The sequence below is a fragment of the Typopeltis vanoorti genome, chromosome 23, assembly GCF_054136105.1.
Source record: "Typopeltis vanoorti isolate ZY-2024b chromosome 23, IOZ_Tvanoo_1.0, whole genome shotgun sequence".
NCBI classification, from domain to species: domain Eukaryota; kingdom Metazoa; phylum Arthropoda; class Arachnida; order Uropygi; family Thelyphonidae; genus Typopeltis; species Typopeltis vanoorti.
The window spans coordinates 78563135-78589047 of NC_143571.1; the positions used below are offsets into that span (position 1 = coordinate 78563135).

At 33.3% G+C, this 25913-nt stretch overlaps 1 protein-coding gene across 1 annotated transcript; it reads right to left on the bottom strand.

Moving 5' to 3' along the window:
• Window positions 1-7699: 7699 nt before the first annotated feature.
• On the bottom strand, window positions 7700-24714 carry LOC150094018 (uncharacterized). Its single transcript, XM_090412938.1, has 3 exons — window positions 24593-24714; window positions 14446-16921; window positions 7700-8451 (listed from the first exon to the last, which is right to left on the bottom strand). Exons 1-3 carry the CDS (start codon window positions 24712-24714, stop codon window positions 8419-8421), a joined length of 2631 nt encoding a protein of 876 aa, XP_090269064.1. The 3' UTR covers window positions 7700-8418.
• Window positions 24715-25913: the final 1199 nt, after the last annotated feature.

The following is a 25913-nucleotide window of genomic DNA, read 5'->3' on the forward strand; positions in this document are numbered from 1 at the left end:
ATTACATGATATGATTCAAGGTTTACATATGATTCTCTATAAATAAAGCAAAATTGAAAAGTGCGAACCTTAGCGCAATCTGTGAACTAACCTTCGAACTAAGATTATGAATAAGAAAGAAAACTTAATTTGGAACAGATGGAGGTTGTATTCATTTTTAGAATCGGATTTTCATGAATTTATAAAATAATTGTTTGACAAAAATAATTATCTCCAATCAAGTTCTGGGAGAATTTTAAAATGCATTGGTGATTAAAATAATTAGTGACATTGATCTTCCATAGTGATATGGAATATGAAGTAAAGAAAGTATGAAAGGATTTCTTATTTTGCGCTGGCATTAAAAACTATAATTATACGATAAAAACAAGCAACAAAATGAATAAAACTCGTAGGTATTAAGTCTGATATAACTTAGATTCCGGTTACCGAGCAAACGGCAAGCAACTGCGTTTCTTGCTGGAGGCAACTGAAAATAGCAACTACATACGCCAAGTAATCTAGTTAAGCGTTCTTTTCAGCGTGAAGGATTATTGCCCCGTTCTAATGGACATGACTATCAAACTACACTTCTTATCCATGTTCTTTCAGCAGGTGGGCAGAATATTATCCAGGTTTGCGACGTATATACACGTCCAGCAAAGAAATGGTACTTACATACACGAATTTCATGGAATACAGGAGTTCCTGTTAGCTTTATATAATTTTATATGTAGCAAAATCTGGCGTCCCGAAATCTTGGCGCCCATAGGCGATTGCCTAGGTTTGCCTGATAATATATATATATATATATATATATATATATATATATATATATATATATATAAAGTCAAACATACTTTAAGTTTACAATGAGGCACTTCCAAGCACCATTATAAATATAACGATATTGATTATAGTTATAATCAATAACATGGGGATCTATTATCTCACAATACAATTTAAGACATGAAAATGGCAAATTTAATTCTTAAATTTAACTGGATCTGACATGTACTCTGGTACTTCATTTCTTCAAATTGTAAAATAATGACTTATTTTTAATCATTATTTTACAATTCAAAAATCTAGATGACTAACATAAAAAATTACAAGCATTTCATTGTTCAGAGGGCATGCCAAAGTTAGCAAAATAGCTCATAGGATTACTTGGAATTAAAAAAAAAAAAACTAACTAGTAACGATAAAGATATCCGCCTTTATAATTATTATTACGTGACACTTCCAGGGAGTCCAAAGACTTATCGAGGGAGGGCATCTACTCTACATCTCCATTAACTCAAATCAATCCACGAACAGCACCTAGCATCAACATCTACACTAACGCCCAACACTACAATAGTATTTTCACAACCACAAACATCCGTGCTCACGTCGCGATTTGAACCGGCAGGTTATGTTAGGCTGAATCTTGATTACTATGCAAATTTAGTCACCTGGGGGATATGGAGATGGTGAAAAGGATCCGGAGATGAGTGACCAAGATAGTGACAGGTCTGTTGCACACTTTAGTTAATATGCAGAAAAGAGGTGACATGATCGAAACTTATAAATTACTAAAAGTGTCCTATAATCAGTGGTGAGCTATAAGGGGCTTGCCCAAGCCTTTGTTAAATTTTTCTCAAATTTGCGAGCCCCTTGTTCTTGTTTACTTTATTTTTTTTCAAAAAAAAAAACAAAACAATTTTTTTAAATATATTGTATTAAGCGAAAAACTCATATGGTAACCTAACAAACTGATTTTATTAAATAAAATATAGTTACTGTTACTGCCATTTTACAAATAAGAATTAACTTTTGGTAATCGCATATAAATAAACAGGACTATAAAATAATGCCCCTTGATTGGTACCTTTGATTATCACTTGAAGTATAAAAACAAAAGAGAAATATAACGTACTTCAATATTGTGTTTAGATAATAGTTATTTATAGATTGTCATGAAAACTTCTATCACAAACAAAAGAAATTTATTTTGTTTATAAAAAATGCGGGCTATTTCACATGTGTGATTATAAAAGATTTTATATTTGATAGTTAAAAAATGTTTTTCTTATGTAAGATAAATTAACACAGATGATTGTGTGCAAATATTTCATGTTTAGATCATGATAGATTTGTTTAAAAATGATAGCCTTTACAGGTTGATTGTCCCCCTCATACTTTTTGATTGGCATTTGTACACAAGCTGTATTAATAAACGTTTTTGTGTGAAATACGGCTTTTTTTTTTTTTTTTTTTTGCTCGACGATGCGAGCCCTTTGTTAAAATTTCCATAGCTCACCACTGCCCATAATATTGATATAGAAGAAATTTTCAGTACATGAATAGGATAGAACAAGGGTGTGTATGATTTTTTGCTTGCAGAATGGTGAATGAGTGGAATGGATTGCAGGACACTCACATTTGCAAAACTATTGACACCCCCCCCCCCCCCCCCAATTAGATGGTACTACCTGAAGTCAGTTGACTTGCAAGATTGGTTAATTGAGGGGGGGGGGGGTCAATAGTTTTGCAAGTCGAATAAATGGTAGATTACTATCATCATCATTACTATTATGCAGTTATCTCCACGAAGTCACAAGACTTATTGGAGACTCACAGAAATCTTTATACACACAATATTTATCATAGTTTTCCTTAAACTCATTCCCTAGCAGGACACTCACAAATGAGTTTAAGGAAAACTATGATACATATTGTGTGTATAAAGATTTGTGTGAGTTTCCAATAAGTCTTCCGACTTCATGGAGTTAAATGCATAATAATGATGATAATACAGTAATCTACCATTATCCGACTTGCAAAACTATGACCCCTTCAATTAACCGATCCTTGCAAGCCAACTGACTTCAGGAAGAGCACCATCTAATTGTAGTTTGATTATATGACCCTTCAGTTATCAATGTTCAATTATGATAATTGAAAGGTAGGATAAACAGTAGATTACTGTAATAATAATATAAAGCATACATAATACAATGTTTGCTGAAATCATAACATTAAATGTAAACGTTGCCTAGACAGGTATTATTAATTTTTCTACATGGCACCCCTTTTTAATATACATTATCATACTTCTATCCCCAAAATAGTATTAATGTATAATGATGTATTCTATCCCCAAAACAGTATATATACAGAGCATCCCAAAAAACTGCACACACATTTTTATGGTTTGTAACTCACTAAGGTTTCATTCTTTTCAGGCATAAATGATCTAAAATAATGGCTGAAATAAGACTAAGCTTTGAGGAAAGGAAATTTGTAGACTGCAGATATCCACAAGAGAAAAAAAATGAGCTGCTGGAAACTTACCACCAATCTTCAAGAAAATCTGTTTAGCAAGCGGCTTGTGAGACAGGAATTTCAAAATTGAGTGTTCATCACATTTCGAAGCATGCTCATTGGAAAAGTTTTATTCCAACATTAGTCCATGTCCTCAATGAAGATAATCCTGATTGGAGAGTTAAAAAAATTGCGAGTGGTACCTGGCATGTGTGGAGGACGAAGTTTTCAAACAAGATTGTACACAGAGTGATGAGGCCACATTTATGTTAAATGGCTCAATTAATCACCACAATTGCAGCTACTGGGCAACTGAGAATCTGCATGTTATGGTGGAACACAATGTGAACACCAGTGGTTACAGTGCGGTGTGGATTGTCAGCATTGAGCTCAATTAGACCATTCTTTTTTGAATATTTGTTTATTTGAACTTGCTGCAGGAACCCACCATTTACACATTAGAGAGAAGTTTGGGGGACAAAGAGGAATTTTATTTCTAGCAAGATGGAGCACCTTCCCACTACCATTGTGATATGAGGGTCTATCTTGACAAAAAATCTCTCGAATAGATGGACTGGGCAAATAGGTAGCACATCAGAGATAAGGTTTATGGCACAAAACCAGCAACAATCAATGAATTGAAAGCAGCCACTGAAAGAGAATGCACCCAAATACCAAATGAAATCATTTGTGCCGTTTGCAATTCCATTGGTCTGTGTTATCAGCAGTGCCTGGACCAGAATGGCATTCAGTTTGAACACTTGTGATAACTTAAAATCGTCTTCTTTAATTTGGATTATAAAACTTACATGTATCTTAATAAACATTGTATTTATAATTATTCAAAGTGTGTATACATTTTTTTTTTTCGGAGACCCTGTATATGTTAAAATTGCAACTACTTGAGTAAAACCATAAATTTATATCAGTTTGGGTTTTTGCTGAGAGGTGCTGCATCTCTTACCAATTGAAAATTTTTTGCATGTATATATGTGCCACAGAAGGTAAGATATATATATATATATATATAACTTACTGCTCAAAGGGGTAATGACCATTTAAACCTTTAGATTTACAAAAGATTTTGCACAAAGATTTTTAATTGGTAAACAGTAAAAGTGTTTATTGCAGACATTTCATAGAAGACAAATTTTTCTCATCAACTTTTATAAAATTAACAATAACTTCTGTAGCAACATTTTAAGAGGATTTTGTGACTTTCCACAAGTCTTGTGAACACACCAAACACGGAATATATGATTCCACAAATAAAGAGAATGAATTTGCACCTTGGTCACATACTAATGAGATATACAATTTACCATATGGACAGACATTAATTTTTTTTTTTTTGCATCTTAATTGTTTTTTTTTTTAAATTTTAAAATCGCTTTAATCATATTACATGTTAATATATATATATTATGATTTAGTAAATTTTCTATTTCATCTCCCTCTCATTTCTAACCACAAGCATTTAAAGGACAATAATAAAATGACTTTTGACCACTTCTATGAAACTGAATTATGTGGAATACATACATATGTACATAAAAATATCACAGTATGCAACAACCTTTCAAGTCTTTAAAGCTATAAAAGTAATAATAATGCAATATAAAAATATGCATGAAAAATACATATACTAACTTAAATCAGGCAAACTAGAGGGAGTAAAAAAATATTCCCTTTGCTGTCTTTTCTAAATGTTACAGATAAAGAAAAAAGAGAGAAGATAATTTATCTTCTTATAAAGAGGAATATATTTACAGTTTATTTATAAAATTATAACTTAAACCTCATGGCATGGTAATTACAGGCTTATAATACTATATAGTAAAATTTAGGAACTTTCATTTATGCTAAGAATGTTATGAAGGCATGAAATATTTAGATCCATCAGTCCAAAAGCAATACAATATTACCACAAACTTTTTTGAACAGTAAAAAAAAAAAAAAAAAAAAATCCAATTTTGTGACAAACAGTACAGTCTGTTCATCAATTTGAATTCGTTGTATTAATTGTCAATTTTTACTTTAAGAAATAAAATTATAAGTTTAAAGTATAAAACTTTTTACGAACAACTTAATTTGCACAGTTGACAGTAATCATTTCTAGTAAAATGTAATTTAACTGAAGTTTAAACTATGCTCTATATATGGATGTATCTATTTACAAATGTCAGAATATTTAAAATGAAAATCAAATCAAATAATCATATTAATTTAATATTGTAATAACGGAATTAGACGTGTGTGACTACATGACATTGTCAGTTAAGATACTTGGGTATGTTTCAGATTAATTTGTTTCTTCAAGCATGTAGAAATAAGAATAATGTGTCATCATAAAAAAAAAAATCACACTAAGGATTAATGCGATTTTTTTTTTTTTTTTTCAAGTGGAATTAAAATTCACTTGAAAACAACATTATCACCAGTAGATTTTGCAAGCAACATTTCAAAAAAAAAAAAAAAAAAAAAAAAAAAAAAAAAAAAAAAAAAAAAAAAACCCAGATCTCTGCATTAATCTTTTTATAGCACCATTGACTAGAGCAGCTAGATTCATTTAAAGGCCTTACTAAAGTATTCTCTTAAGTGGACAAAAATCTTCATATCAGAGTGGAATTAGCTGGTAATTAAAACTAGAGCAGTTGAATTCAGTTAAAGACTTAATGTAATAATAATGCAATATGTATAATGCAACCAAGGCTATGTTTTCTTGTTTTCTTTAATTCTTTACACACAGATATTTACAAGTTTTTTTTTTTTGGATGACAATTACCACAGTTTGTTCAATAAACACTACTTTACAAAGATTACATGTAGAAAATAATTAAATGAAGTAATATCTTTATTAAAAAATTATGTATATATGTCTATGAGGATTCACTTTTCTCAATATTGTTAATATCTAACTTTTTTTTTTTTTTTTTTTTATAACTGCTGTGAAACCTTAATATATAGTCAAAAGAAGAGGGAGGGAAAGAAAGAGAGAGAGTTTGTTTTTACATATATAAGTACACTCAATACAATGTGGATTTTAAAATATTAAGATAATGTCTGTACAGAATCTTATGATTAAGAAATTTATTATATGCATAATTAGAGTACAGTAATACTTTTTTTTTTTTAAATATAGATTAAACTATACAGATGAATTATAACAAATATACCTAGAGAAACGAAAGAAAGAACAGACATTCAAATGAAGAAAGTGATGGAGCTCATTTTCACGAAACAAATATTTGGATTCCACAATTTTATTCTTAAGAAGAGTAATGTTTAGTTATATCTAGTGATACAGATTCAGCATATTAGGGTTCAAAGAGAGAGTTGATAAAATTATGTTTCAATGAACAACAATTAAAAACTATTTAATTTGCTGCAGAATAATATTCATTCAAGCATGAATGGAAATTTAAAAACACTTTCTTAAAATCAAATCATGAAATATGCTATTTTCCTTCAGAAATGTGTGTAACATTCTAATAGGTTGAAATTTGTTCAGTAGTGGATTAAAAATTTTTACACAGATAAGGAGGAAAAAAATAAAACAATACCACAATTTTTTCAGTATGAAAGGACTGATATAACAAATACTTAAGGCCTGATAATCAATGGGAAAAACAAAAATTACATTAGATATTTAAAACACTTAAATTATTAAACATCTTATGCTTAAAAATATATACTAGTAATTTGAAGTATACAACGTTCTAAAGGCAAATTTACATGCTTTTAATAAAAATGTGCTTCTCATCAAAACTAATGTTTATTAGCCTGATGGCAGCAATGATAAAAGAAAATCATTTCAAAGGAATAAGAAAGTTGTGATAATATCTGAATGGCAGTATAGCAAAATAGATGACAAGTTCTTATGATTTGCTGTATATTAAATGGAAACAATTTACACTACCATAATTAAATATCTATTGCACGTTTTGAAAGTGACTTCTGGAATGTCACACATGATGAGCAAAAAAAATAAATGCCTTTCAAATAATTTTATGAACACATTATAAATCAGAACTTTTAAATTTTTGATTTGCTGTTGTTACTTATCTGACTTGGCAATTTTAGTTTTCATCTGATGGATTAATGATTATTCTTCCTATTTTCAAAATTAAAGATTACTGGTTTAAGTAATCTTTAATTTTATTTTTTAATTTAAAGTTAATCTTTAACTAACATGTTTTATACTGTTCTCAGATGAACTCAATATTCTAGTTGCCAAGGTCTAAAACATCATCTAGTTCAAAATTAGTCCATATCCACTCCTGGAGTGATCTATTGCAAGAGCCTAATATGAGCATTAATGACTAAACAAACATATGTAATAACCACAGTAATAAATTTTAATAAGTAAATATTTCATCCTAAGTATCTTAGGACAATGTCAGTACAGTTAATTCAAACAATACTAGGAATAACATACAGTTTGAATTAACTGTACTGACAATGTCCTAAGATACTTAGGAAGAAATATTTACTTATTAAAATTTATTTCTGTGGTTATTACATGTGTTTGTTTAGTCATGAATTCTCCACAGGTTTCATTGTACAATAAATATGAGCATTATTCTCATAATGCTCCAAGAAAACCATAAATTTTCAAACAAGGAATTTTATGCAAGTGCACACAAAAACAAATACAGACTTCGCATTTTATTTTACATTTCTCTAATGAACTTGGATTTCAGTTTGACTATACTGCAAATCAAATGAAATTAAGTAAAAAGAAAATCTTTCATCCTTTAAAATGGTTTATTGCAAATGATTATTATTTTAACTTGCTGAATTCCAAGTTTTGATATCTAGCAATGTAATTCTGATCAAACAACAAGAAACACGTTATAATGTATAACAATAACCTTTTTAGAAAACAATATAATTCAAATACCTATTCATTTGGAAGAAGCAGTATTATAAGTGAACATTGCTTCCAATCAGAAAAAATTACTTACAGGCAGAAGTATTAAAAACAATACAAGGCACTTTTCAGAATCCATTTTTTGTTATTACTATGTACAATCATGAACAGAATTTTGGTCCCTATTTTATATACAAATTCTTCAAGCAAAATAATCTGTTTTTTTTTTTTGCCTCATTTCAGCAAATCTTGGCTCTTTATTGCCTAATCCAAGCACCTCTTCCTCGTCCCTTAGAGAGAAAAAAAAAACATACATATATATATACATATACATACATACATATATACAGGGTGTTCGGGATAAATTTGACATATTTATAATTAATTATATTTTTCCGTAAGTTACATGTATTAACACACACTTCTCTTCATTTAAAAGTTTGGACCCTTCTTCATTCATATACAAGATGTCAGAAAGGATGGATAGCTGGAACCCACCTGAATCATGGAAGAGAATAACTTGTATCATGATGATTCGTGCCCGCCATCAAAATAAGGATATTACGACTGCTGCCCAATGCTCCCTGAATACAGTAAAAACAATCAGGCATGAACTAGAGACTTGCAATGGTGACTACGAGGATGTAGCAAGAAGAAAGATCCCTAGCAGACGATCTGATTGCGTTCGTACAGCAGAATTCCTCGCAAATCTGCAGGAACAGGTGTTGAAGAACCCTGGCATTGGAATTCGGGCTTTGTTCGTGGAGTTGCTAACTGTAGTCAAGCCCTGGATAACAAGGGTAGCCAATGGTAGGCCGTATGTATGGCAGCAGGATTCGGCCCCTTGCCACACCTCTGGGAAAAGTCAAAAATTGTTGTCTGAAAATTTCTACGACTTCACTAGTCCAAATGTTTGGCCTCCAAACTCCCCAGATTTTAACCCCATGGATTATTTTGTATGGGGCGCAGTTGAAAAAGACACCAATCGCACTTCCAGTAATACAAAAGCCCAGTTAATGGATAAAATTAAAACAGTTTTTGCGGCCCTTCCCAGGGAGACTGTAGCATCAGCTTGTTCGAGGTTCCGAAGCAGAATTGAAGCTGTGATCGATGCTAATGGTGGTTATTTTGAGTAAATCTTGTTGATAGTATTGTAATTAACTCTGCCTGTAATGTATTTTTGTCAATTCATTAAATTTAATAGATACAAAGAAGATTTTCTTTTTCCTTACGAAACTGTCAAATTTATCCCGAACACCCTGTATATACATACATATATATATACATACATATACATACATATACACATATATACATACATACATATACATACATATGTGTGTGTGTGTGCCTAAATGTACTTAAGTTTAGATTAAATATACTAAGGTTATGATACCAATAATGGTGGCACAATTGGAAGAATGATGGTACCTTGCACCCTTTGATAGGAAAAGGCCTAAGTTTGATTCTTGTCATGACAAGAAGAATCTTTGTATTAATTAAATTAAGGGGATATTAGATCCCACATTGTTTGAAAACCGAATAAGAAACTCAAAGATTGGAATCAGAGAGTTTCATGCCGAATATAGTATAAATAAAAAACTATAAAAGTGTCAGCGAATACTAGCGTGAGCTAAATGCAAGTAGTCCTAGAACGTAGTACAAACACGGGCAACTCGTTGCAAAGGTGGGTAAAGTTCTGATCGTTATTCTTGGTATTTTCCATAATGTAAAAACACATTTCCTAGGAAATGTATGCTGTTATTACATTATGGTGGGAGGTCACTACCCAGACTGGTTTCAGCCTTTATTGAGGCTTCATCAGTGAGTAGCTAGACCAAATTAATACCAGAGTATAGCGAAAAGAACTTATATACTCTGCTATACGAGTTGTCCAAAAGGTGCACCCATTAAGTCACTTAAATATAAAGAGCCAACAGGCTTCATTTCGGCGATATAAATATTAATTGAATTAAGGGGATATTAGATCCCACATTGTTTTAAAACCGAATAAGAAAATCAAATAGTGATCAGAACTTTACCCACCTTTGCAACGAGTTGCCCGTGTTTGTACTACGTTCTAGGACTACTTGCATTTAGCTCACGCTAGTATTCGCTGACACTTTTATAGTTTTTTATTTATACTATATTCGGCATGAAACTCTCCGATTCCAATCTTTGAGTTTCTTATTCGGTTTTCAAACAATGTGGGATCTAATATCCCCTTAATTTAATTAATGTTTATATTACCGAAATGACGACTGTTGGATCTTAATATTTAAGAATTTTTTTTTTTTTTTTTTTTTTTTTTTTTTTTTTTTTTTTTTTTTAATTGGAGGTAAGTTAGCTGATCTCATATAGAGGTAGCAGAGTTTTTTCTTTTGAAACTCAGATTTTTCATCCTGCATATAGACAAATCAGTCTTCAGAACATCTGCAATTTAGAGACAAAAATACTAGTGATGGTCAGTAGATGCCATTAGGTCAAAGATGATGGTTTGTAGTTGGTGGATAAAGTGGTGGAAATAGAAAGTTGTAGAGCTGGTGACCTCGTAGAGCAGTAAAATAGTTTTCATACCTGCTCTTAGCAAGAACAAAAGATTCAGTATGATAGTAAAGACACAGGAAACTTGCTCTCCAGCTAGCGGATAATTCTGCAGTTGGAGTACTCAATAATCGCTCGCCTAATCTTTCATGGGAACAGCACACTTAAGGAATTAATTAGGTGTGATATTTAATTTCAGAGGCTGTTCTAATATTGAATCCCATCGGATGGATCTCCAATGGACTTACCTATAGAACACTAGTGCTGTGTGTGGGCACGGCGTGTTGGAGGTGTCATCATGAAATAATAATCAAAGCTGAATATCACATTGAAAAGAAAATTGGGTAAGAAAGTTTTAAAAAGAAGTGAACTGGAGCAGCATTAGCATTCAGAGGTGAACTGAAGATTGAAATAAGTATTATTTAAGGAAAAATGAAAGTGTCTGAAGACAGGAATCAAACTTTAAAGACTAAGGGCAAACTTGGATGAAAATACCAACTAATTTAGCCACATGTGGTAAAGTTGTCTGCAAGGACAGAAAAATTAGAATTTCCATGGTGGACTCAAGTCTGCATGGTTAGCCTAGTGGCTGTGCGCTTTGCAACCATATGTCTGGGGAAGGAGTGTCCGTAGTTCGATTTCCGTCGGTGACGTGAGGAGCTGAAGGATCTTCCTCAGCCATAGCCAAGTTAGCCAGTCTTGGACAGTAGGGTTTTTCTCCCCAGTTTATCTAGGGATTTTCATCCTGCAAAGCAGGCAAACTGGCCTTATGAACTCAACACCACTATTTATTTTTGGATGAGTTTAAACATGGTCATAAGTCCACTGAAGGTGAAGTGCATTTCCAGATGCCTGACTGAGGTCACTATGAAGGAAATGATTGACAAAATCCATGGTATTGTTATGGAAGACTGCCGAGTGAACGTGCATGAGATTGTAGGCAACTCAACTGAACGGGTGTATAATATCCTACATGAAAAAGTTGTGTGCATGATGGGTGCCGTGATTATTGACCGTCGATTAAAAATGCATGCGTTTTTAATCGACAAATGCATTTCAACACGGTGTTTAGTGATGTTTAATCACAATTCACAGGATTTTTTGCGTAGATTCCTGACTGTAGACAAAACTCGAATCCACCACTACACACCTGAATCCAAGCAGCAGTCTAAACAGTGGACAATGGCTGGTGAAAGAGCACCGAAAAAAGCGAAGCTGTTTTGTCAGCTGGGAAGGTGATGGCCACTGTTTTTTTTTGGGTTCCCAAGGAATTATCATGATAGACTACCTGGAAAAGGATAAGACAATAAGAGGAGTCTATTATGCATCATTGTTTGACCATTTAAAAGAAGAACTGAAGAAAAAACGGCCAAGATTGGCACACAAAAGTGCTCTTTCATCAAGACAATGCACCGTCCCACACATTGGCAAAATTGCATAAATTTAGTTTCGAATTGGTTCTCCATTCACTGTATTCTCCGGACTTGGCCCTGCGTGACTTCTTGTTCCCAAACTTAAAAATTGGCCTTGTGGGAAAACATTTTCTTTGAATGAGGATGTCATCAAGCCTGTCAATGATCATTTTGCACAATTTGACAAATCCCACTTTTTAGACGAGATGAAAAAATCAGAAACTCGAATGTGTAGATCTCGATGGAGACTATGTTGACAAATAAAGGTAATTTTTTCCAAAAAAATTTTAAACTTATTTTTTTTTTTACCAAACTTTTCAAACAACCTCTGTAAACCATTGTGTTGTATTTCCTTCAATTCTAACTGCTGACTTACAATTCAAATAAAGACTAAGTATTGCTTGCTATAATGTTCCATTGACACCATACAACTGTAGCATTTTGAATAGCTTTTCTCTTGGCACCCTGACATATGCCTTTTCCAGATCTACAAAACTTAAAATCTTTGTTATATTCCAATGATTTCTCAACTATTTGTCGTAAAGTAAAAATATGATCCTGACAGCCTGTATTTGGCCTGAATCCAGTTTGTTCTTCACCAAGCTTCCCTTTCATTTCTCAAGTATACTTGCATAAATTTTACCAGGAACACTCAGAGAATACCTCTGTAATTCTCATATTCAGTTTTATCTCTCTTTTTATATATGGATACTATGAGAGCTTCTCCAATCATCTGGAATTCATACCTCTGTCCGAGCCTTCTGAACTATGCAGTGTAGCAACTGTAAAACTTTAATATCTCCATACTCGAGCATTTCTGGTCAAATATCATCTGCTCTGACTGCCTTTCCACATTTCAGGCTTTTTCTACTTCAAGTATGGATATGTATTCCTGATTGCATGCTTGGTCAATGTTTTTTTACCACTGTGCATCACTGATTGTTTCATTTAGCAATTTTTAGAAGTAATTACTCCATACATTAAGGATATCTTTATCTCCAATTTTCATGTCACCTTTATCATCTCTAATTCCTCTATTTCTGAGTTTTTTCAGCAGCTTTCAGAATATCTTGCCACAACCTTGACATTTATTTTCGATGTTCTTACCAAATTCTTCCCATGACTTTTGTCTAGCTAGTTTCACACAGTATTTAGCTTTCTTACATTAGTCTCTGTATTCTCTAAGAGCACAGGCTGACTCATTTGCCAGGAACTTTTGATATGCTGTCTTCTTTTCCTTCACTGCCTCCTTACACCTATGAATAGTTATGAAGTTATACCGCCAGCTTAGAAATAATATGCAAATGATTTCAGGAGAGCCTGTGTAGCTCAGTGGATGTGGCGTTTGCCAACCACCGCGCTTGGCCGCACGAAGGAAGACTTGGTTTCGAGTCTAGTCGGCGACTAGAGGAAATTTTTCTAAGCCTTTTTTCGACCGGTTCCCGAGTTAGTCGATCTCTGGCACGGGCAAGCAGGTTTTTCCTCCCGGAAACTCGGGTTTTTCGTCCTGTAAACTCAAGAAAATCGACCGTAGAACCCACATTATTTCAGACATTAAATATATTGTGTTAGGGTTAGGGACCACGAGATGGCGGCACATTTGAGCCGTCTCTCTTCACTGAGTACCGCTTAATTAGTGATAGCCTTGGGCCATCTATCTCTGATTGGTACCAGTGGAGATTGAACTGCCCACTCAGTCTCCAAAAAAGTTAGATAGGGCTAAATGGCCTCGCCTACTCCCCGTATACGGGGAATAAAAAGGCGTTAGCTGATAGCTGATATGATTTCAGGATATAGGATTAAATGCTTAAAAGCAGAATGTTGTTGAAAATTTATTTATCACTAGGTTAGACTATAATAGATTTAGTTTAATCCTTTATCCCAGTGAGAGCAAACAAAGTTTGCGCCTGAAAAATATCTTCAGGACTAAATATATAGTGTTGTACTATCTTATCCAGTAAGTAGTGCAACACCAAGGCAACTCGTGGCAAAGGTGGACTTGGTTAGAAGTGCCTGGGAAAAAATGGGAGATACTGGGTTAGAAGTGCCTGGTAGCTTGCTCCACCTTTGCCACGAGTTGCCTTGGTGTTGCACTACTTACTGGATAAGATAGTACAACACTATATATTTAGTCCTGAAGATATTTTTCAGGCGCAAACTTTGTTTGCTCTCACTGGGATAAAGGATTAAACTAAATCTATTATAGCAGAATGTTGTGTTACTCCAAATATTAGGACATCAAAGATTCAACAATAATTTGATTTGGAATTAACACAAAACATACATTTTATTATATTCTAAAAATTAAGTGTAAATAAATGTGCTCACCTTGAATATCGACCCTTCTTTTATTTTCTCGTTCTCACCTAGTTTCCTAGAGTGATAATTTTGTCTTTCTTGTGGATTAATTTCTTGTTTCCAGTTTGGATGTCTGCTGCCCCTTCCAACTGAGGAAATGTATCGTTCTTGATTATGTTCTTCTCTAAAATTTGAATATGGCTGCCTTAAATTGTTGCATTTTTCTGATGAGACAGAAGTTTTAGCGTCCAAACCAGCTAATAATGAATCACTATACATTTGGTCATTGCATTTAACATTTTTAGATTTATTACTAACTTCAGTACTATCAGTTGATGGCTTATCAGAAGAGTAGCAGCCATCAGAGAGAGAAAGAGAAACACGTTCTCCACCACAGACAGCATGCTTTGTCAGTTCTCCATTGGAACTCCATGTACTATGACTAGGTACTTTCATGTTCTCAACATCACTTGGTGACTGTATAACTGGCAGCTCATTTTTAACATAATTAGAAGTATCTGCATCGAAAGCTGTCACAAGATTTTCACTAGATAACAAAGCATGGTTTATCACAGATGGCTTATCCAAGTCAATAGAAATGGGGTGGTCCTTTCTATCATTACACTGATGATAGATCTTAGAATTTTGATGATTAAAAGGACCATTTTGTTCATCAGATATCCTAATGTGGTCTAAATGAGAATTAAGGTTAGTTAAAGTCTGGTTGTTTCCTGTTTTTGGAGTTTTTAATGAAAATGGTGTTAAGGATGGATCTAGTGATTTGCCTGTCAAAGATCCCAGAAAAGAGGGTGGCATTAAATTTGGAGAACAGGATGAGCCACCAAAACTGTTATGACTGAAATTTTCAGCTTGAATATCACCGAGACATTGTTCTTGAAAAAGTGGATTCTGCAGAAGATATGCAAGTGGATTCTGAAAAAACTGAGAAGATAACTGGGCAATTGATGGTTCTTTGGGCTGCCTAGATGAATTTTCTGATGCTGAATTATCATATTTTTTCTGAGATTGTTGTTGCTGTTGAAGTTGAGATACTGAAGGCATATTCATTCTCCACAATGCTCCTATTCCAGGAAACATTAATTCTGAGGTGAGATTATTTAAATTCTGAAGTAGCTGTATATATTTTTGCCACATTCCAGTCATTTGATAATAGTACAACTCCTGCAATATTGGTAGTAAAAAAGGAAGTGGGGGAGGATTAGGGCTGGGAAAAGCTATAGGTGAATTAAATTGCATAAAAGGATTTGATGATACTCCAGGATAGCCTGAAGGATATGTTGTGTTAGAAAATGACTGGCTTGTTTCGCATTTTGTTTCTGATGATATGTTATTCACATGAACATCACTTTGTAACTGCATATCAATTTTACTGAAAGAAGATTTTGAGAAGGAGGGAGAATAATCATGTGATGGATTTTGTGTAGTAAATGAACCTGACACATTACCCAGTTTATCAGATGGACTATCTGCTAAAGTACATATGCCCTGAGAATTTTTAAGAAATGCATCCTTCTTGAAATTTCCTTGGGATGTACCACAATTATTAGAAATTTGTGTTTCAGTTTCAAATGCTTTGGGCTTATCATCATTATGGTCTCCAAGTGATGAAAATTTTGTAACATTACAACTATTAGTCCAGTGTATTTCCTTTGGTTGCCAAAAATCACTTTGCTGAGTCAGATTATCATTCTCAGCTACATGACAAGCATCACCCGCACCTGATTCAAACTGTGGTGGTTTCTTGCCTATATTTGTCGTAAAAGTTTTGTCATCCTCATCAATGTATTTATCACATAAAGGCTGAGATTTAAGAAGCTGAGTATTTGAGTGTTTAACATCTTGGTATTCTGTATCACTATTATGCCACATATCTAGATCACATTTACTTCCACCAGCCAAGCCAGCAAATGTTTTCTCATTAATGTATCTGTCAGCATCACCTGATGTAAGGTCAACTACATTTTCCTTCGCTATACTAGACTGATGATCTGGCAAATCAGCTTCATCCCAATATTCTTCTTCTCCACTGTGCACAGAAGAATACTGTTCATCTTTAACATCAAATCCATCCCAACATTCTTTATCTGCATTGCATGTATTATTAGAACCATGATCATTTCTAAAGTCAGAAGAGTCCCAGCATTCTTCCTCTTCTAAATTAAACACAGTCTTTTGATCACTTCCATCAAAATCATCATCCCACATCTCTTCACCACATTTATACTGATGCTCATTGCTATAATTTTGAATTTCTCTTGATGGTGATTTTTTCTTGAATGCAAATTTAGATAGATTTGAATCCTCTGTTTTATACTTGATCTTAGGCCTTGCACCTTTACAGTATGAATTAGCTTGAATCCCACAAAAAGAGGAATTAATATTGGTCTCTGAATTTCTCCTTTCTGAAGAGACATTATCTGTACTTATTTCTGATAAGAGGTCATCTTTAGAGGCACTGACTTTTTGAAAAGCTCCAAACTGCTTTCTGCAATAAAGAAATAATAACAATATACATTTTTTTCTAACTTTCCCATATTATTAAATGTAATCTAGGTCAAAGTACGAAGAATTTTAATTTTTTTTTTCACAATATCATACTGTATATAGATTGTTGCTAGATTAATAAATGGCCAACAATAGCATGAAATAACGTTTAGGTTACTAAGATGGCAATTCTTTCACATGTTCTCACCTTTAAATCAATATCTAGTAACTTTAAATATGGCTATTTTGCCTATTTTTGTTTAGGAGTACCCCTTTTAATTTCATTGGCTTTTTACTCAATTTTCAGGGCATTTCAAAGACAGATATATGAAGAATACATATAGGAAGAATAATTCGGACATACCTTTGTAGGATGTTGCTGGTTGTCTTCTTATTCAGTGGCATCTGGTGTATGGTGATATACATTTGTGTGACTGAAAGGAAGGGGTGGGGTAGGAAAAGTGGAGATAGATGTTTAGGAGAACTGTTGGTGAGGCAAGAGGTATGATTAGAATATCAGAAACGATAGTCATAAAATGTGACAAACTCAATAAACGTCCACCGCCCCTACTTTATCTCCAAGAGTTGAAAGCCCAAAACATAAAAATTAGGTCACGACTCCGACCAATAGAGAACAACACAGATACACCAAAGACAAGAACATCAAGCCAGCATGACATAACCTCCACTTCCCCTATGAGCTCCAGAGACAACACACTGTCAAAACGGCTCACACCTTGTCAATCCCATCCCTAATCTTGTTTCACGATACTTTATCCATCTCCTTTCCCCCAAAATTTTTTTTATAATTTTCACCTTATTCCAAAAAGAATTCCCAGCCCACTCTTAAAACTCAGGTTTTAAACTTGGCATACCTCTTGCCCCACCCACAATTCTCCCATACATTACTCTATTTTTTCCATTCCTCCTTCCTTTTAGTCACACAAATGACTATCACCATACGGCAGATGACATTGAATAAGAAGACAACCAGCAACATCCTACAAAGGTATGTCCAAATTATTCTTCCTATATCTGTCTTTAAAACATCAGTAATGCCTTAAAAATTTAGTAAAAAGCCAATGACATTATAAAAAAGGGGTACTCCTAAACAAAAATAGGCAAAATAGCCATAAAAATAATAATGTTAAAAAATTATTGGTAGCTATAAGGTCAGTTATTGTTGAAGGTTAAAAGGTTATGAAAGCTGCCTACTGATTTCCAAAATTAAAGCCTAAAGAGTACTGCTTGCTTTCATTGAGGAATGAAAAGGTAGAGGATTTTATTTCTTCTGTTTCTTTTCTCTTTCTTCTGTTTGCTACTGCTTGCTTTACGGTCAGCAAGCAGTAGGAAACAATATGATAGCCCTACAACTTTCTGAAAAAATCTTTGGATCCCAAATTTCAAAACATTACATTTAATGCAACTAAACATAAAGTTGTGAAATTTTCCACAGATGGGATTCTTCACACCCACTTGGTGGAATTATACTGGAAGAAACAGGAGTTAGGATAATTGTAGGTAGAAATTTGAAGTTCAGAGGACTAATTTGTCCTCTGAACTTCAAATTCAGGTTGAAAAAAACTGCTGAAATATTAAGTTTTGAGCTATAATTAGTGGTGGTTCCATTGTATAAAACTCTGATCAGACTACATCTGATTTACTGTGTTCAAATCTTTTCACCAGAATTTGAAGCAAATGAAATGACCCAGGAGAGAGAGAGAGAGAGAGTGCAGAGGAGATAACAAAATGATATCAGGCTGTACAACATTGGTTTATGAGGATAAATTGAAGGTATGTAAACTACAGAGTTTGGTGGATAGAAGACAAAGGGAGATTATGATTGAGACATTTAAACTGCTGAAAGAAATTTACTGGATTGATACTGAGGAGAATTTTTGTAGGGTAGAACAAGGTGATCCCTGAAAGTTGCAAATAGGTATATTAAGTAAGAGGATAAGAAGTTTTTGCATGGAGAGTGGCAGGAGGATGGACTGCATTGCCTGAGAGCATGTGAATTTTTGTAATGCAGAACAATGGGAAGGAGCAAGAAGAAGGTTATCCCTGGAAGTTGCAAACAGGCATATTAAGGGAATAAGTTTTTTGCATGGAGAGTGGCAGGAGAATGGACTGCATACTTTCACCATACAGAAAGTATGGTGAAAGTGCAAACAGTAGATGAGTTTAAAGCAGGGGGTCGGCATGCAGCCCAACGGTGCATTTTTGGTGGCCCATAAAAGGTTGATCATACTCACATGGTCTGTATGTTGAATTATTTAAATAACACATTTTATAATATGAATAATAAATTAAAAATAATTTTATACCTATGCTTCGTGATATTGCTGTGCAACTTGGAAATACCAACAGAAGGAGACTTTTGGTGGTATTATTGAAGATTTACAAATGGAAGTTTCACCAAGATTTGTTAATTTTCATAAAAATAGCATCGAAATGCAATTATATTTGAACTCTTTTAATGTCGACATTGATGATGTACCAAACCAACTACAGATGGAAGTTTTAGATTTACAATACAATGAAACATTAAAGAACAAATTTTCGTTAGAAAATATCCAAAAATTTTATCGATGCTTAACAAAAAAATTTGAAGTATTAATCAATTTCCCAAAGATGTTAGTCGCATTTGGAAGCATATAGATTTGTGGATAAATAAGCATTTTCTGTCATGAGTTTTTAGAAAAAATAAATTTTCTTCTCGACTGATGAACATTTGCATGCTTAGATTCGAATTTGCACCTCAGGTTATAAAGTGGATAATATAGATAATTTGGCTAAGGGAAAACAATCGCAAAAGTCACAATAAGCAGAGAGACACACATATTGTGATGCATAAACTATATTACTTTTTGTTTTTATGTGATAATTTTTCATTGAGTTTCATTTTCATGCTTGTCTCTTATCTCATACTTTGAATATTTATGTGTTCTTTAAAATTGATAATTTAAATATTTTTTTCACTCACTATTTTCTCTTAATTAAACGCTTGTGGCCCAATTATTAAAAATAAAAGTTGAACATGGCCTGGAAGTCTGAAAAGGTTGCCGATCCCTGGTTTAAGGGATGAGAGCTAGATTTTTCTCCCATAAAGTGGTGCCCATGTGTGTTAAGGCTTAAGTGTACTGGAATATTTACAGCACTAGGAAAGGATTAAAAACTAATTTTAATGCTTCCAATATTTCATCTCAGTCATTGAGACATCTTCAGGGATTACAAATAACTCTCGTAACACACATACACACTCAGATACAACACAACACTAAGTGAAGCACATGGGTGACACCTATCTATCTAGTCCTATCTAGGTGGTGAGTCCTGTATGGGCATTTGTAGGTGGCCTACGATGTAAAAGTGGCACCTCTGATAATTAATGTTTCACAAATTCTGGGAAGTTTTATGCAATTGTATTTACTTAAATTTAAATATCACACTCTTAACACACCCTACATCGAATTGATTAGATAAGTACTTGTTCTTTGCATCATACTAAAACTTGGTATGAACGGAAATTTAAAGCCTGTGAAATTTTGATTAACCATCCTAATCTTAATAATAATGGGAGCATAAAAATCCCAAGAATTTGGATGGCACACATTTAGCCCACTTAGTTTCCAACAAACCCTGACTTTAGGACTAAGCAATTTTTCATTTTTTATTGGCCACTATCCATATCAGTTGCAATTTATATGTATACTTATATAAGTAATTTTAATTTGTTTATTTATTTATCTATTATTTTCTGTATGAAAATGTTACTCTCCAGCTTAATTTAACTTTGTAACCTAATAGATAATAATAGGACTCTAGTTTTGATGTAGCGAGTTTTTTTTTTTTTTTTTTTTAAACACCAGAGATCAGCAGATAGTTTTAACAGTTGATCAGTAACTTTAGCATGCCATGTAGATTGTAGTGCAGCGTGTTTCTTTGTATATATATATATATATATATATGTATACTCCAGAAGATGACCTAAATGTGAAGGTTGAAACATCAATGTATATTTGGTTTTATTATAAACTAAAGTTTTACTCTAACACGGTAGTTGTATTCATAATTTTTCATAATGCATTCTGATCATCGTATAAGCATGAAAGAAAGGATCCTTTTAGTTCCGTTTATCTGGGGAATTTAACTGGCTAGCCCTCCTTAAAAGATGCAATGACACAGGAATTATACCTGCCTGTGTAAGGTTTGAAATCAAAATTTCCTCACCACAGTAATCCTAAGCTATCCTGTCGGGATAGCTTAGCTTCACTTCAAGACCACATCACTACCATTCACAATAATGATATTAAAGTAGTCATTGGGTTTCTTCAAACTGAACTGTCTTCTATTCTCAGCATGGAAATTGGGAGTATTCTTTCTGACATTCCAGATAAATCTGCATGTAAAAACTTCAAAAAAATTATGTATTAAAAATAAGGCAACATATGGAGATCGTTTTCTAAACTGCAGTCATACTCTTCAAGTTATTTTCAACCATTTGTCCAAAAATCCTGATGAAACAGTTGTCAGCCATAACCTTATATGATGTTGCTGTCATTAAGACTAATGAAGTTCAGACATTAGACCTCATGTACACAGAGCAAAATACCTGCAACCCGTCTTCAAATATTGCAAACATCAGGTTTGATGTAACCAACATCCTTACACAAGCTTTGCCACAAACTCGCTGCAATAGCTACTCTATGCTGTCCATAAACTACACCAAGACAAAAGTATAATAATTACTAAAGCTGATAAAGGTAATGCACTGTGATCATCAATATCAGTAATTACAAAAATGGTATTGCTTAGACTGCACCACTTACAAATCTCTAGATTACAATCTTATTAATGTGTTGCCCTGGAGGCGTGACATAATAATAATAATAAATCCAAGTTTTCAATAATAATGATATCATTGTTAGTTTTGATATCACTAATTTATTCACCATTATCCCTCTCGATCCTTAAAAATGTTTCCTCCACAGAATTCAATTCACTATAGAAAAAATAAAACAACAACAGTTTGTCTTTTCTAGACACTTATCACATGCCTTCCCACTGGTATTTTCTTTCTCAGTTTACGGAAAACCCAAGTACATTGGTAGATACGTACGTAACTTTCCCATCATCCTCCCCTCAATATGTTATCATTAAAACCCTTGTTAACAGAGCTTCCAACCTTCATTCAAACCAGGCTTTCTCACAGCCAAACTCTCCTATCCCTCTCAACAGTAATGTATAGTAGTAATGTATACAGTATAGTAATGCCATTACAATTCTCTATATCTGAGACAACTTCTGGACAGCCAGTACTTTAAAGAAATATCTCTGCACTGCTTTTAAACTTCATCATATGAAGCTGCCTATCCTTAACCACTCCCCAAAATCAACTCCATCCCCTCTCTGGTCCAACTGAGTATAAAGTTCCTTGTTCTTGCAATTTGTCATATTATGAACAAACTGAGAGACCTGTAAACATCACCTTAAAAATCAGAAGATATACATCCATCTAGTACCATTGACCATGGTCAATCTAGTTGACATGTTTCTAATTAGAAATGGACAGAACCATTTATAAAAGTAAAGGAGTTACCAGGGGAGGAGGCAAGTGACGTGACTTAGCTTACTGTCGAGCAAATTTATGAGTAAGACTATCTATACTATCAACTATACAGCATAAGGTAATAATGGATTTACAGATTTTAGGTACCCTATAAATACGAGATGGTTTAACACAAACAGGTATTAATTTGTTTAATTTCTTCAGGCCGAGAAGTAATTTTTTTTCAATAATTTATTAACTTTTTTTTTCTTTCTTTTGAGACATAGTGAGGCCTTGATGTATGATCTGGTAAGAAGAATTATCATCTAGGAAATCCTGCATTATTTTATTTATTATATATATATATATATATATACACACACACTAGTGGCCAAAGTTGTGGAAACCTTTTGGAAAAAGTGTATTTTTGAGGTTTGAAAATTTTCAATTATCTGTATTCTATGAAAAGTTACAGCCAAATAATCAGAAAAAAAAGAAGCACAACCTGCTTAGGTTGATATGAAGTAGCTTTCATTTGAATGTAGTCAATGAGCACGAGTATTTAGAGCCAATCAGGTGTCATCTTGTTTTGGCAATGAGAAAATAAGGTCACAGTAGGATTCAGCTATTGATGTCATGTACTGGAGCTGAGAGGAGCACATTTGTCAGTGTGTTATGCGATTGCTATCAAGTTGGTTTTTTTTTTTTTTTTTGTTCTTTCATTTAGTGAGCTTGTAAAGCGTAATAAAATTAAAGAAATGGCGCAAAGAGTTGACTGGTCACTGAGAAAACAATGTCAAATAGTACTATTAAGTGAACAAAGCTATAGTTATGAAGAAATTACAAAAAATTGGTGGAAACTTAACCAAAGGTGGCATTTCTAAATTTTTGAAGAGGTATAAGGAGACTCAGTCACTCACTACAAAACCAGACTGGTAAAGGCAGGAAAAGGTGCACAACAGCAAGTGGTGATAGAAGAATTGAGAGACTGTGCCTACGTGACAGAAGAAAATCATCTGGGTGTATACAAGATGAAATGGTGCAATACAATGTGAAGTTGAGTGCAAGGACTATTCGGTGCAGACGGAATTTGGTCTAAATGCTAGAATTCCACGAAAAAAGCATCCCGAATGCATTACACCTACCATGAAACACCCACTTAGTGTTATGATCTGCGGTTGTATGACATCAAAAGGTGTGGGCAGAATTTGCGTGATTAATGGGAATATAAATGCCCCAAAATACATAAATGAAATACTTGAGCTCAAACTGAAGCCTTCGTTATCTTTTCCAAGATAATGAAGCATTTATATTTCAACAGGATTCAGCTCCATGTCATGTTGCTATTGTGTGCAAAAAGTGATTTCAAGATAATCATATTTCACTGCTGGAATGGCCTGGGAATAGCCCAGACCATAACCCAATTGAAAATCTATGGAGCTGACTAAAGAAACTTGTTAGTCAGAAGCAACCACCAATAAACCAAATTAATAGAAGCAATAATTCAATCTTGGTTTCACATTACAACAGCTGCAGAACTAAAAAACTTGATTCACTCAATGGGAAGGCATTGTAAGGCTGTAATTAACGCTAAAGGTTACCCAACTAAGTATTAACTCACACTGAGAATTTTTGTATATCTCATTTTTTCTGTGTTTCTTCTTCTTCTTTATAGCTGCTGTTCTAGTAAAAAATACTTCATAAAAGGTATTGCATTAAATTTTTGATTAAATTATCTTTCCATTGATATATAATTTTATGGTATAAATCCAAAAAAAAGTGGTGTTACGAGCCATCAAGCCTCAGAAATATACTTTTTCCAAAAGGTTTTACAATTTTGGGCAGTGGTATATATATATATATATATATATATATATATATATATATATATATATATATATATATTTTTTTTTTTTTTTTTTTTTTTTTTTTTTTGTTGTTGTAATCCCCTTGATTCAGGATAACAGTAGCATTATCCTTATGTGCTTTAGCAATAACAATATTTTTATTCTTATATACTTTTTTTTTTTTTTTAAAGCAGCCATTTCTTTCTGTGGTATATTGCTTTTAGGTAGTTTTTAGATTTGGTTAGGATGCTTGCTACGTCTAAATGAATGTTACTGGTTATTGAAGGTGGAAGATGGTAGATACACCATAATTTCAAGTTTTGGAACATGATTCAGTGCAATAGCAAAGTTATGACCTTGACTAAGAGCATTGGCAGTGTCTTCTGTAAACTGCATGTGACAATAAATTGTAATCGTGCAACTTCAATGAAGTTGCAGTCAGAACTCAGTGCATTGGTATTGGGGGATTTCGAATTTTTCCAGGTGCCTGCTTTTAACCTTCAAGGAATTCTTTTTTTTTCTGACACTCTGGAAATGCGATACAAGACACTCCTTAGGTCAAGTTTTAAAACATTACTTACTTCTTCTAAAGCTGCTGCTGTAGTACTATTTAATTTGGTGAGTAGAATCAATCTGCTCAAGCAGAAGCACTAAACATGAATGTGATGTGACTTAGATGAATGGAACTTGAATTTGAGAGAAGCAGGAATTATATAGGTATCCTGGCATTGTTAGAGAAAGGCTAACCTCTTCAATTGTCTAGCCAAAGTTTCAACTTACAGAATCATGACGTTTTGTTACAATATCATTCCATGTGAAGGATCATCAACCTAGTTAACAGGTTTAGGTGTTGGGCATTATTCATAACTATTTTCATGGAATTGTGTCACCAAACAAAATACTAAATTATAAAAGGATGCATATTATTACCTGGCTTATATTTCACTGGAAATATAAATTAAATGGCTGCATTAATCCACCAAAAATTTGGGAGACAGTTATCTTACAATCAACTCCTATACACCTGTAATAACTTCTATTATACAACATTAGACAGTACTAAACTAGGACTTTAGATCTTCTGTTCAATTCAATTTCAACTGTTTCACTTAGTCATGATTTTGTGAAGTGTTACATGTTGTTCTGCTCTGAGGATGCTGGTCTGAAATCCAGTGTAATATATGCCAGTAAATAAGCATCCTTTTATAATTTAGTATTTTGTTGCATTATCATTAAAACAGTTATGAACAACTATGGACAGTTGGATCCAGTTGACCATGCCTTGGATACTTCATTAATTCAAATGAAAAACTATTATACTTCATTGCAGCAAAATCTAGAAACCTTTTTCTGGAATAAGAAGCAGATTTAAAAAACCAACCTAATCTAAATAATCAGTTGTATTAAACTTACCAAGATTTGGGAAACATTAATTCTTAAACCTTCCAACAAAAACTCAGGCTTGCTACCAGGACCTAACAAAAGCCATCTCTCTTAAGATTTTAAGCTTCTGGTCTAACATCTACTTATTCCATAACAATGACAAAATTAAATCTGTGTTTATTACTTTGCACTGTTTTCTTTCCATTATTATT

Coding starts and splice junctions, on each gene's coding strand:
- LOC150094018 (XM_090412938.1), bottom strand. CDS start 24,714: ATGCAGTTTACAGAAGACACTGCCAATGCTCTTAGTCAAGGTCATAAC. Junction 16,922..24,592: donor TCTTCCACCTTCAATAACCA/GTAACATTCATT, acceptor TCTTTATTGCAG/AAAGCAGTTTGGAGCTTTTC. Junction 8,452..14,445: donor AAGAAGGGTCGATATTCAAG/GTGAGCACATTT, acceptor TTTCTCTCTAAG/GGACGAGGAAGAGGTGCTTG.